Here is a 12,377-nt window from a genome sequence, read left to right as displayed (position 1 = left end):
TTGAACTCTGTTCAAGTCCTGCTCTTCACAACATCCTCTGCCAAGGAGTTCCACAGTTTGACTGTAGACTTGTATAAAATAAATCCCTACTAAATCTTTAAAGTTGCAGTACTAGATACTTAATATAAATATTGCAAAGAATATTTTAGTAAGTGTGCAAAGATTTAGAAGATTTACATTATGTATTTTTTCCAGATACAAAGGAGCTGAATATGGTTTTATTTTCAGCTGACCTAAATCTACTGACTTAGATGGTGTTCTTCCAAACTTTACAACAATGTAACTGAGCACAAAACCAGACCCCATAATCATAGATCATAGAATCATAGAATAATAGGACTGGAAGGGACCTCAAGAGGTCATCGAGTCGAGCCCCCCACCCTCAAGGCAGGACCAAGCTCCGTCTACACCATCCCTGACAGATGTCTATCTAACCTGTTCTTAAATATCTCCAGAGAGGGAGATTCCACCACCTCCCTTGGCAATTTATTCCAATATTTGACCACCCTGACAGTTAGGAATTTTTTTCCTAATGTCCAATCTAAACCTCCCCTGCTGCACTTTAAGCCCATTACTCCTTGTCCTGTCCTCAGAAACCAAGATGAACAATCTTTGCTCAGCGTTTCCCTGGTCTTCCTGAGCAAAGCCGCGGAGGACCCGGGCGGGACCACGGCGCTGATCTGGAAGCGCCGCGATCCCGCCCAGGTCCTCCTCCGCTTTGCTCAGCGTCTCCCTGGTCTGCTGGGGGGGGACGCAGCTAGTGCGCCGCCCCCCCCCCCCAGCAGACCAGGGAGATGTGAAGCAAAGCCCCGGGCCTGTGGTAGAGCAGGTGGGGCGCTGCCGGTTGGTCCCGCAGCACCGCTCCTTGGCACTAGTGGGCCAACCCGGCAGCACCCCAGCTGCTCTGCCCCAGGAGTCCTGATTCAGCCGCTGCTGATCAGTTTCAGCAGCGGCTGAATCAGGACACCTGGAGCAGAGCAGCTGGGGTGCTGCTGGGTTGGTGCAGTAGCGCTGAGGAGCGGCGGCGCTACTGGACCAACCCAGCAGCACCCCAGCTGCTCTGCCCCAGGCGTCCCCAAGTCAGCCGCTGCTGAAACTGACCAGCGGTTGACTACAGGAAGCCCCTGCCCCGGGCTTCCTGGAATCAGCCGCTGATCAGTTTCAGCAGCAGCTGACTTGGGGATGCCTGGGGTTCTTAAGTTGAATCTGTATGTAAGTCGGAACTGGCGTCCAGATTCAGCCGCTGTTGAAACTGATCAGTTTCAGCAGCGGCTGAATCTGGACGCCAGTTTCGACTTACATACAGATTCAACTTAAGAACAAACCTACAGTCCCTATCTTGTACGTAACCCGGGGACTGCCTGTACTACTAATAATACCCAGGGAAAGAAATAAAAACTAATCATGATACTTTTTTCTCTCAACAGTGTGACACACAATTTGTTCAACAATCAAAGAGGAAGCCGCTACCATCATTACCCCAACAGTTCCCTGATGAGTGTGATGAGAATATCAGAGTCATTGCACTCTATGATTTTTTTGCCAAAGGACCTTCTGTATTGACGCTCAGAAAATCGGAAGAATATATTATCCTTGAGAAGTATGACCCCCACTGGTGGAAGGCAAGAGACCAGTTTGGGTAAGAGAAGAGGCATTTTTGGACTCATTTGTTTCTATATTCCTAAAAAAGAATCCTCAAGAAACAAACAAAAAACCATAAACAATTAGAGGCATAAATACATTTTAGGGATAGATTTTTAACGTGTTTTGTCTCTGAGACATCAATATAAAGCAGTCAGATTTTGAAAAACATTCAGCACCCAGAATCTCCCATTGAGAAAGGGAATCTAGATCAGGAGTGGACAATAATTTTTAATGGAGGGGCACTCTGAGATTTTTGGTAAGTGGTCAAGGGCTACTCTTCTATGGAGGAAGTGCAGGATCCGGGATGGAGGTTGGGTGCAGAAGAGAGCTTCAGCCATGGGGAAGGGATGAAGAAAGGGGTGTGGCATCTGAGAGGAGTTGTAACTTGGGGTAGGAGCTTGGGATGCAGGTGCAGGAGAGGATTCTGGCCTGGGGGACGGGTTCTAAGAGGGAGTGCACAGTCTGGGAGGGAGTTGTAACCTGGGAAAAGGGGCTAGAGAGAGTTTGGGTGATGACCCCAGGCAGAGGAATGGGGTGCAGGGTTCAGGAGGGGGTATGGGTGCAGGAGAAGATTCTGGCCTAGGGGATGGATTTAGGAGGGAGTGAAGGTCTGGGAAGGTGGTGTGACCTGGAAGAAGGGGAAAGCAGGTACAGAAGGTTTGGGTGGTGGCCTGGGCCAGGTAGTTGGAGGGGAAACAGGAGGTGGAGTGCCAGAGCCATTCTCTGGCTGGGAGGCACTTACCTAAGTGGTAAGAACATCCCTGGTTCAGACTAGAAAGGTTCAACCCGTACTGCAATTAAGCCAAATTCTGCTCTCAGTCACACTTGTGTCTATTTTCCCATGCAGTTTCATATGGTGTTATCTTATATTGAAGTTACCACCATTATAGCTGAGATAATTGTAGAAAGGTTATGTAATTCAAGTAAAATATTATTAGATAAACTTAAAAAAAACCAAATAGTCTGGTAGCACTTTAAAGACTAACAAAACATCTAGATGGTATCATGAGCTTTTGTGGGCACAGCCCACTTCTTCAAATGATTTCTTCAGGCGCCTCTGCAGGTATTCAAAGGGTCAGCCCTGGAGCCTGGGGTCAGCTGGGGATTCCCAGCTGATTCCGGGGCATGGCATTTCCCCAGAACCTAGGATCAGCTGGGAAGTCCCCAGCTGACCCCGGGTTCCACAGGGCACTTCCTTGGGCACTTCAGCTGGGGACTTCTCAGCTGATCCAGAGTCCTAGGGAAATGTCATGGGGAGCCCGGGGTCATCTGGGAAGTCCTGCTGGGGAGTCCCACTGGGGATTCTTGTGCATTTCAAAGCAGGCACCTATCTGCAGCCCAGAGTCAGCAGGATTTCCCACTGGCCCCGGCTATATGCAGAGTTCCACATTCCTCCTTTGAAATGTACAAGAGCCTCTACTGGGGCTCATGTACATTTCAAAGGAGGAATTTGAAAGTGCCTGTCGACTAGTCAATTAACCGCATTTTAACATCTTTATTGTAAACCCATTGGAACAGGGACCATGTCTTCCTCTAGAAACTGTACAGGCAGATGCTCACTGACTTACATAACTACCTTTGGATCAGAGGCATAGTGAGGGTGTTATGTGCCTGGGGGCAGAGACAAAATTTTCACACCCCACGGCTGCATTGCGGGGCCCTGAATCTGGCACACAGCTGAGCCCATCCCTGGGAGTAGGAGTGGGGGAGTTTGTACCGCGTTTCCCCCTGCCCCCTCCTGTTTGGGGCTGGGCCCTTGCACGCACTAACCCACCAGCAGAGATAGAGGAGGCTCCAGCCAGCCGCAGTGGGCGGAGGAGCAGGTGAGCCAAGGGATGACAGGAGGAGTGCAGAGGGACTAAACTGGCACCCCCCTAGCATGGCACTTGGGGGCAACTGTCCCGCCCTACACCACTGCTTTGGACATAACGGACTCTTTTAGAAGATGGGAATTAAAATAATTGGCAGTTCTATAAAATATAGGATCATTAATTAATACATGTGCAACTCTGACAATCTAGCATTTGAGCCAAATTCTGCTTTTTAATGTGGTCATTGGCCATGCATATGTGTTCAATGGTAAACTTGGCTTAAGTGCCATCTAGTGGGGCTCATGTAGAGCTGGCACACAAAAACATAATTACCTATTTCCTGGTTTTCCAAAGAATAGTCCCAAACTGAACAATTCATATAGAAAGCATTTGCCCATCATCTGCCCATTGAAAAAATCACCAGCTTGATAATAAGAAACCTGAGGTCTTTTTTCAATGACTGTTTGAATTCAAAACACATAGGTCATACTTATACATGGCCAACAGTGTAAGTTGCCCTTTTGTTCAGTGAAAGGAATATTCACATTTTAATCAAATTCATACTTTACATTGTGTTATAACATCTTTTATTTGTATTTAATTTAGAAATGAAGGCCTAATTCCCAGCAATTATGTAACAGAGAACAAGCGAAATAATTTAGAAGCACATGAGTAAGTACAGTTGAAAATGATTATTGTGCCAGCTCCCTAAGAAGTTAAGGTTGTTCATTTTTATGGCCTGATCTTTCAGTTCTTACTAAAATCCAGCAGGAGTTTGCCTGAATAACGACTGCAGAACTAAGGTCCTTATTTTTTCTCTTGTCTTCTAGTTTTCATATTCAGATTTTGGACCTGATCCTCAAATGCATGGCTGTTTGCTTTGAGATCAGAATGTCATAAACACTGGTACCTCATAAGCAATCACATGCAATTATGTTATTTATTGTTTAAGTCAAGATGTCATGATTTGGAAGTTTCCTTTTTGTGAGCACTCCTACCTGGATGCTATTATGTTCTGATCTTTTCCTGTTCTGTACTTTTCAGTGACTGTCCAATGCTGACTTCAACCTATTTAAGGTTCATTGGCTGGTGAAGGGTAAAATTCCCAAATATTCCAGTCAGAGATGGGCATGAGTCTCCAAGTGTAAATGCAAATTTCCTCAAACTTGTGGCTGTTTGTATCCAAGATTTTGCTTAGAGTCAACTTTAGTTACAACAAATGGGAAAAACAATTGAAATACATCCCTCCTTTCCCAAACTTCATCCCATCACATATTCAATTACATGACACGATATGAGCAAAAATTCTATACCTTGGACTATAAACTGTGAATCCACCCGTTTATTAAAGGCAAGAGACTAGACCTTCAAACAACTCTTGTAGCATTGGCAAGAAATCACAACACTTCATATTACTACTGCGTAGATTTTTTTAAAATAAATTAGTGAGACCCAGAACACCACAGGGGCACATCTTAAAAATATCACTATGAAACAGGAAACACCTTTTTATTTAATTAGGAAACTAATGGGATTTTTCACTAGTAGTAGTGGTACCTTTAATTATTTCCAGACTTTCTGACATTTTGATTTTTCACACTATGACTTTCTAACTATTTCAGTTTGCAACAATATTTTTTTTTAAAGTTAGCTCTGAATTTCCTCATTCGCAAATATTTGGGGTTTTTTTGTGTGTTGTTGTTGTAACTGAAATGGTCTTACAAAGTTGTTTAAAATGAATAATTGCTTGTTTCCTGAGTTTTTTGTTTGGGAACAGTATAATGGTTAGGAAGTATTGCTTTTTAAAATAGAATTAATAAGTGTTTTTTATTAAAACAGCTTGAAGTCAGAACATAATTTTGCTGTCTTTTCTTCGTCATTTATTGTAGGTGGTACTGTAAAAACATAACAAGGAATCAAGCAGAACTTCTACTACGGCAGGAGGTACAGTAATTCAGTTGATTTATAAATAAACTTCCATTGTTTTTAAAGTTAGGTACAAATTACATTTTTCTGTTAATGTTACAAGATGCAACATGAGCAGTCCAGAAATTAAATCCAGACCTGTGTATACAATAACAGTATTTTAAAATGAAGGGATGTCTTGGAGATCTAAACATGGAGGCTGTGTCTAGACTGGCAAGTTTTTGCTTTTGCGGAAAAACTTGCCAACTGTCTACACTGACCGCTTGAATTTCTGCAAGAACACTGACTTCCTACATTCTGAAATCAGTGCTTCTTGTGAAAATACTATGCTGCTCCCGTTCGGGCAAAAGGGCCAGTGTAGACAGCTCAGATTTGTTTTGTGCAAAACAGCCCCATCGCGAAAATGGTAATTGGGGCTTTTTAGCGCAAAAGCGCGTCTAGATTGGCACGGATGCTTTTCCGCAAAAAGCATTTGCGGAAAATCATGCTAGTCTAGACGTAGCTGGAGTGTTGAATAATTAGACTCCCTAGAATTCGTTTTGTTTAGGTCTTCTACTTTCCATATTAGATAAACTGAATTCTGTGCAGCTTATTGAATTTGTCTTTGGATGAGATTTTAAAAACAAATCTGTCTCCTTTGTATAAACTTTTAAAATCTAATACTTTCTTAATTTAAAGTAGAGGTTTGCTGCACTGTCCTTAACTAAAATCTCCCCTTCACTAATTGTCAAGCTGCAACTTATGCCCATTTAGTCCTGGCCATAAGCAATTGTGATTTATTGGTCACAATATTTTGTGTGAAGCATTGTAAAACTTTGGGGAAGAAAAGTGCAATGTCAGTATAAAATACAACTGCTATGGCTTCAAATTATTTCCATTTTAGAAAGAATAACAGAATTTTGCTCAAGGGCCAACACAGGGATTGGATAAAATGCAGCTCAGCCAGAGGCAATGCACAGAAATACACATCATTATAGATGTTAGAGGTGCAAAGGAACAGCTGTTATACAATCCAGTCTATCACCCTGCTTTACAATATATTTTCTATTGATTTGTGTGGTTTAGTTTTCAACGCTCCAAACATGGAGCTTTCACCACTTCCTACAGGAGAGAATTCCAATATATTTACTTCTGAGAACTTTTGTTACAGTCAGTCTAATTATTCCATTTCTTAATTTCATTCCATTACCATAAGTTATACTCCCATGTATCACTCTAAGGATACATCTACATTGCAACGCTTTTCCGGGATACCAGAGTATCCCGAAATAGCTATCCAATGTCTTCACAGCAAGCCCGTTATTTCGTGCTCGCTATTCCGATGTCTCTGTAAATCTCATTCTACAAGGAGGAAGGGATGTTTCAGAATAGCACTTTATTTTTAAATTTGGCGCTGTGACGAAATAAGAGATTTCGAAATAGCATCAAAATAAGATAATGCAATTTGTGTAGCTCAAATTGCGTATCTTATTTCAAAAGTTACAGTGCAATGTAGATGAATCCTACGTGATTCCTAGTCACCACAGCATTATCACTCTTCACATATTTATAGACCTGGATGTTCTATCTTTAGTTTTGTGTTAACAAATCACAGATATGGAACTCTACTAGTCATTTACATCCTCCAGCCAATGGCATGGCTATGACTACAGCCCTTAAGCTACCTTATATAGCAGGGGTGGGCAATAATTTTTTGCCGGAGGCCACTTTAGAAATCCCCAGGCTACACCAGAAGAGGCAGGGCTTCAAGCAGAAGAGGCGGGGCCAGGATACTTCCCTGCTTCCCCATCCACAGACCATGAATGGTCTGGGGTTGGGGAGCACGTGAAGTCTTTGCCCCGTAGTAGGGTTCCCCTGAGGCGACCATGCCCCTGGGGTGGGAGGAGACTTTGCATGTTCCTCCTTGTGCCCCCAGGCCAATCAGGACTTGGGGGCAGGGGAACACACAAAGTTTCCTCCGCCCTGCCCCTGCCCTGCAAAGAACACATTGCACTTAGAAGCGTCTTGCACTCCTGGCAGGGTGGGAGGAGGCTTGGCGTGCTCCCCTACCCCCAAGTCCTGATTGGCCTGGGGTGGGTGGAGTATGCAAAGTTTCCTCCACCCTGCCCTCCTCCCTGCGAGGAGCAGAAGGTGCTCAGAAGTGCCGTGCAACTCCTGGCAGGGTGAAAGAAACTTTGTGTGCTTACCCCTGCCTCCAGGTACTTAATTGGCCTGGGGGCGGGGGAGCGGCAGGGCCTCTGCAGGCCAGATCAATTTGCTTGGCAGGCTGATCCAGCCCGTGGAGGCCCTTTTTCCCATCCCTGCTGTATAGCCAAAGCTTACTGCAACCTGCTACACAGTGTTGAGGCTATATGATTTACACAGGTCACAGTCCAACTGACCACATTTCTACAACACAGATGTCCCACCCCCAACCTCCTTTCCACATTCATATGAAGACAGCTGCCAAAGTTTGTGGTCATTCTCCTCCTGGTGGCCTGAACACGAAGTAGCATAGTGGTTCCACTACATTTGGAGCCTTTTGCAGATGCCAAATAGCCATAAAGTTTTAGCTCTTTATTCTTTGTTTCAAGGGTCTGTACTGCATTAGAGCAAAGTGAACATTATCAGAAAAAAGTGAACTGGGTTAAATGTAAATGTTCTTAAGATGTTAATATGAATTATTTTCCACATACTGCTGACAGGCACCAGTATTTTAATGATTAGCAATGAATTATATCCATGGAGTTGTACCATTCATCTGGTACACTGAGTGTAATACAGCACAAGGAGTCTCCAGACACAGTTACAAACATAGCATTCAATATTACAAGGCTTGTATACTTGGTTCAAAAATATAAGCAATGAAATAGCTGCAGATAGGAAGACCATCACAATAGCTAGAAACAGTAATAACTGTATGGATATAAAAATTAGGAGGTTAGCTGGAGATCATTACCATACTAGATTACTATACAGGCAGTCCCCGGGTTACGTACAAGATAGGGACTGTAGGTTTGTTCTTAAGTTGAATCTGTATGTAAGTCGGAACTGGCGTCCAGATTCAGCCACTGCTGAAACTGACCAGCAGCGGCTGAATTAGGACGCCTGGGGCAGAGCAGCTGGGGGGGTGCTGCCGGGTTGGTCCAGTAGTGCCCAGAGCGGCACTGCGGGACCAACCGGCAGCGCCCCAGCTGCTCTGCCCCAGGGTCCACAACAAAAGCCTGGTCTGCTGGGGGGGGGGGCACACTAGCTGCGCCCCCCCCAGCAGACCAGGGACACGGGGAGCAAAGCCGCAGAGGCGAGGGACCCCGCCACGGCTACGGCTTTGCTCCCGGTGTCCCTGGTCTGCTGGGGACCATCTCCAGCAGACCAGAGACACCGGGAGCAAAGCCGCAGCCGTGGCGGGGTCCCGCGCCTCTGAGGCTTTGCCAGAGCAAAGCCTCAGAAGCGCAGGAACCCACCGCGGCTGCGGCTTTGCTCCCGGTGCCCCTGGTCTGTTGGAGACGGTCCCCAGCAGACCAGGGGCACCGGGAACAGCTTTTCTCGCCCCGGAGGTTGAGGTGGCGGGACCGCTGCCTGCGAGCTCCGGGGCGAGAAAGCCCCGTTCGTAAGTGCGGATCCGACATAAGTCGGATCCGCGTAAGTCAGGGACTGCCTGTATAAGTAAGGCATGTTTTCTAATCTCATAAACAATGCAAGTAAAGTTTGAACAATTTGAACATCAGCATGGGTCTCAAGGCACCAATGTTTCTCTTGGATTAAGTAATACCTTGGGAATCGCCCAACAGGGATCCACATGCAGATGAATGACTCAGCATTTATTTATTCATATTTACTCTTAAGGTGTGCTCAGAAAACTACTTAGCTTCCTGCCGATACAAAGTTCTCATCTGTATTTTTAGGGTACATCTACACTGCGGCACTATTTCGGTATACTTCCGGTATCCCTGAATAGCTATTCTGTGTCTTGAAAGCACACCTGTTATTTCAAAATATATTTTGAAATAACGTGCATGCTATTCCAACGTACCTGTAAAAGAAAAAAAAAACTCGTTCTATGAGGATTAAGGGATGTTTCAGAATAATGGTTTATTTTGAAATTTGGTGCTATGTAGACAAATTTGGTGTAGACAGCACCAAATTACCAAATAAGCTATTAGGAAATTGACTCAAAATAAACTACATAATTTGTGTAGCTCAAATTGAGTAGCTTATTTTAAGCTGAGGGTGCAATGTAGACATACCTTTACAGTACAGTGCAACTGTTAAATATATTACCTTATTTTAGAAATTACTCTTTAGTCAACAGTTAAAGGCCATAAGGAACCACCAGATCATCTATTCTTATCACCTTACCTTTAGCATCCATTGGCTCCTTTATAGGACATTCAACAGAATTTTGTAATCAGCGGAATGTCTTATCATATATGAATGTTTTGCCATACACAAAAGAAAGGGTAAATTAAATCTGAATTTATTTTCAGTCCAAAGAAGGAGCATTTATGATCAGAGATTCAAGCCAAAAGGGAGCCCTCACAATGTCTGTGTATTCACAATCTGGTGGGTAAGTGATTTTTGCTCTAAATGACTAAGAATTTAAATAAGTAGATGAAAACATATCTTAATTACAATTTGTTGCTTGCTGCATAGTACACATGTACAGAACAATACAGTACAGCATTGTTCATGGTGTATATAAGGAACACTAAAAACCTTGCTGCAAATTACAATCCTTACAGTTAATTAATCTGTGCATGCCAATACAAAATATTAAATAGAGCAATTTTGCCCCAAAACTTGCAGTGGACACAAACATTCATATGCAGCATGACATGATCACCTGCACTCTCAGAAACCCAAAAGGTTCCAGCATAATTCCCATTCATCCACCCAATTAAAAAAATAAGCAAACAAGCTTTCTGCTCTTACTGTAGCATCCTCTTGCTTCTCCTTCTATGGTGCAGTTCTTGACTGACTGGCTCCCACACAATGCTGTAGCAGTCTTCAGCCAGCACTTTGACCTGCTAAATCTCCAACTTCTCCTTCCATTCCTTAGTTATCTCTGCTGGAAACCCTCCAGCCTCCCCTGTTGCCCACAGACATCTTGAATGCTTCCTCCCTCTTGCACAAACCTCTTTTCTAATAATCCCAGCCTTGTCTCTCCAAGAACCCCCCACTCTCTCCTTTCCCCAAGCTGCCTCAGTCCTTCCCTCACCCAAAACCTCTCCTTTGCCCCTCCCAGTGCTGCCTCTTGCCCATCCCCTCAACCCTGCCATTTGTCTATTTATACAGAGTCCCCTCATGGCTGCTCTCTAGTGCATGTTCCCCTTACACAATAATCCGATCTCCCTTGGTGCCTACCCATCCCTAGCTATGCCCCCAATTTATGCCTGTCACTCTAGAGGTGTCCTGTCCCCCTCCTTTGTCCCTGCCACCCTGTGGGAAGGAAGGAGGAACAGAAGCTGTTCCAGTCCTGCTATTTCTTGAAGCCCCAGTCAGCCAATTCCATCTGGGCAAATCATCAGAGCCAGCAAGGGCAAGGCCTAGGCAAGGAAGGAAGGAAGATGGCTATGCACAGTAGCCATAGCAAGAGAAGCAGGGAGGACATAGAGACCCCTGCTGCCAGGAAGCTGTAATTGCAGTTCTCTGAAGTACAAAACAATGGCACATTCACCTGACCCCAGAACTCACCACATAGAACTAACTCAGGGCACTGTCTTCTCATTTCACCCTGGGAGAGGAGACCAGCCCCTGTGGGCTCTGCTTCCTGGGGTCACCAACCTCACCAAGCTGGATGTGGTGCTGTCTGAATCTACTTGGTTTTTGCCCCATGGCAAACCCCACAACAGGTACAGTATTTGCATACAGATGACCAGACGCTGCCAGCCCCGAACTCCCCCATCCCATTCAGTGGTTCAAAGCCACTTATTCCTGCAGCTTGTAGACACTCTGGAGAGAGAGCTCCCTCTGTACAGGTATTGCTGCCCCATAACTTGCCCCACGACAACAACCAAGGACTAAGACAACAGTGGGTATGAGACTGCCAAAAGCCAAGACTTTTAATGTCCTGGGCAGGCATACAGATTTCCTTGTTTTCAAGTATCTAAAAGGGTGTTACAAGGAGAAGGGAGAAAAATTGTTCTTCTTGGCCTCTGAGGATAGGACAAGAAGCAATGGATTTAAATTGCAGCAAGGGGGTTGAACATTAGGAAAAACTTCCTAATTGTCAGGGTGGTTAAGCACTGGAATAAATTTCCTAGAGGGATTGTAGAATCTTCATCATTGGAGATACTTAAAAGCAGGTGAGACAGACATCTGTCAGGGATGATCTGTTCTAGAAAGTGCTTGTGTAACCCACACACCTAGTGTGGTTACTGAGCAATGTAAGTGGTACCCAGACCACAGCAACAGTTAAGATCAAGAGACCTCTACAACATGGGCTAGAAGCCAGCTAGATTTTAGCTCAGAGGGTAGAGGCTTCTATACTCAGCTTCAAATCCGCCTGGTGGCAGTTATACTTGGTCCTGCCAGGAGAGCAGGGGACTGCACTTGATGACCTGTTGAGGTCCCTTCCAGTTCTATAATTCTATGATTAACTAAAGTTCCAAATTTTAATCATGTTGGAGTCAATAGTAAAAATCATTCTGGTCTCAAAGGGACCAGGATTTGGCCATCGGAGACATTTAGGAAGTCAAAATGTTTTAATAAATGACTGCAAAACGGTTACAAAAGGGTCATCTTTAGGGAGGAAAGGGATTGGGGGAGTTTTTGGCTAGCATCTATGGCTCTCAAAAGTTCTGTTTCATTATTAAGATCTCTTTAACTCTGAGATAATAGATCTCATCTCCAGAGTTGGGAGAAATATTCAAATAGATAGGTTCTGTTTCCCCTACTCACACCGCCGTAACATTATCTCTACCATAATTCTATCAAGCAGTTTTAAACAGGAATTTCATATTTCCTCTCCATAGATTTTATTGTATAATAGTAATTCTCATCCAAAATATTCTTTAA

The 12,377-nt window shown here is 44.4% G+C and overlaps 1 protein-coding gene across 1 annotated transcript in view; it reads left to right on the top strand.

The window, feature by feature from the left end:
• TXK (TXK tyrosine kinase) overlaps positions 1 to 12,377 on the top strand; it is a 60,508-nt gene that overhangs the window by 29,515 nt on the left and 18,616 nt on the right. The window contains exons 4-7 of the mRNA XM_075930463.2: positions 1,428 to 1,639; positions 4,062 to 4,127; positions 5,345 to 5,399; positions 9,848 to 9,927. Of these exons, the coding sequence (XP_075786578.2) occupies positions 1,428 to 1,639; positions 4,062 to 4,127; positions 5,345 to 5,399; positions 9,848 to 9,927 (413 nt within the window). The remainder of the gene's footprint in view (positions 1 to 1,427; positions 1,640 to 4,061; positions 4,128 to 5,344; positions 5,400 to 9,847; positions 9,928 to 12,377) is intronic.

The sequence above is a fragment of the Pelodiscus sinensis genome, chromosome 4 (assembly GCF_052426305.1).
Source record: "Pelodiscus sinensis isolate ZL-2025 chromosome 4, ASM5242630v1, whole genome shotgun sequence".
NCBI classification, from domain to species: Eukaryota; Metazoa; Chordata; order Testudines; family Trionychidae; genus Pelodiscus; species Pelodiscus sinensis.
The sequence above is the reverse complement of the archived record's forward strand: the minus strand, read 5'-3'. Positions and strand labels throughout refer to the sequence as shown.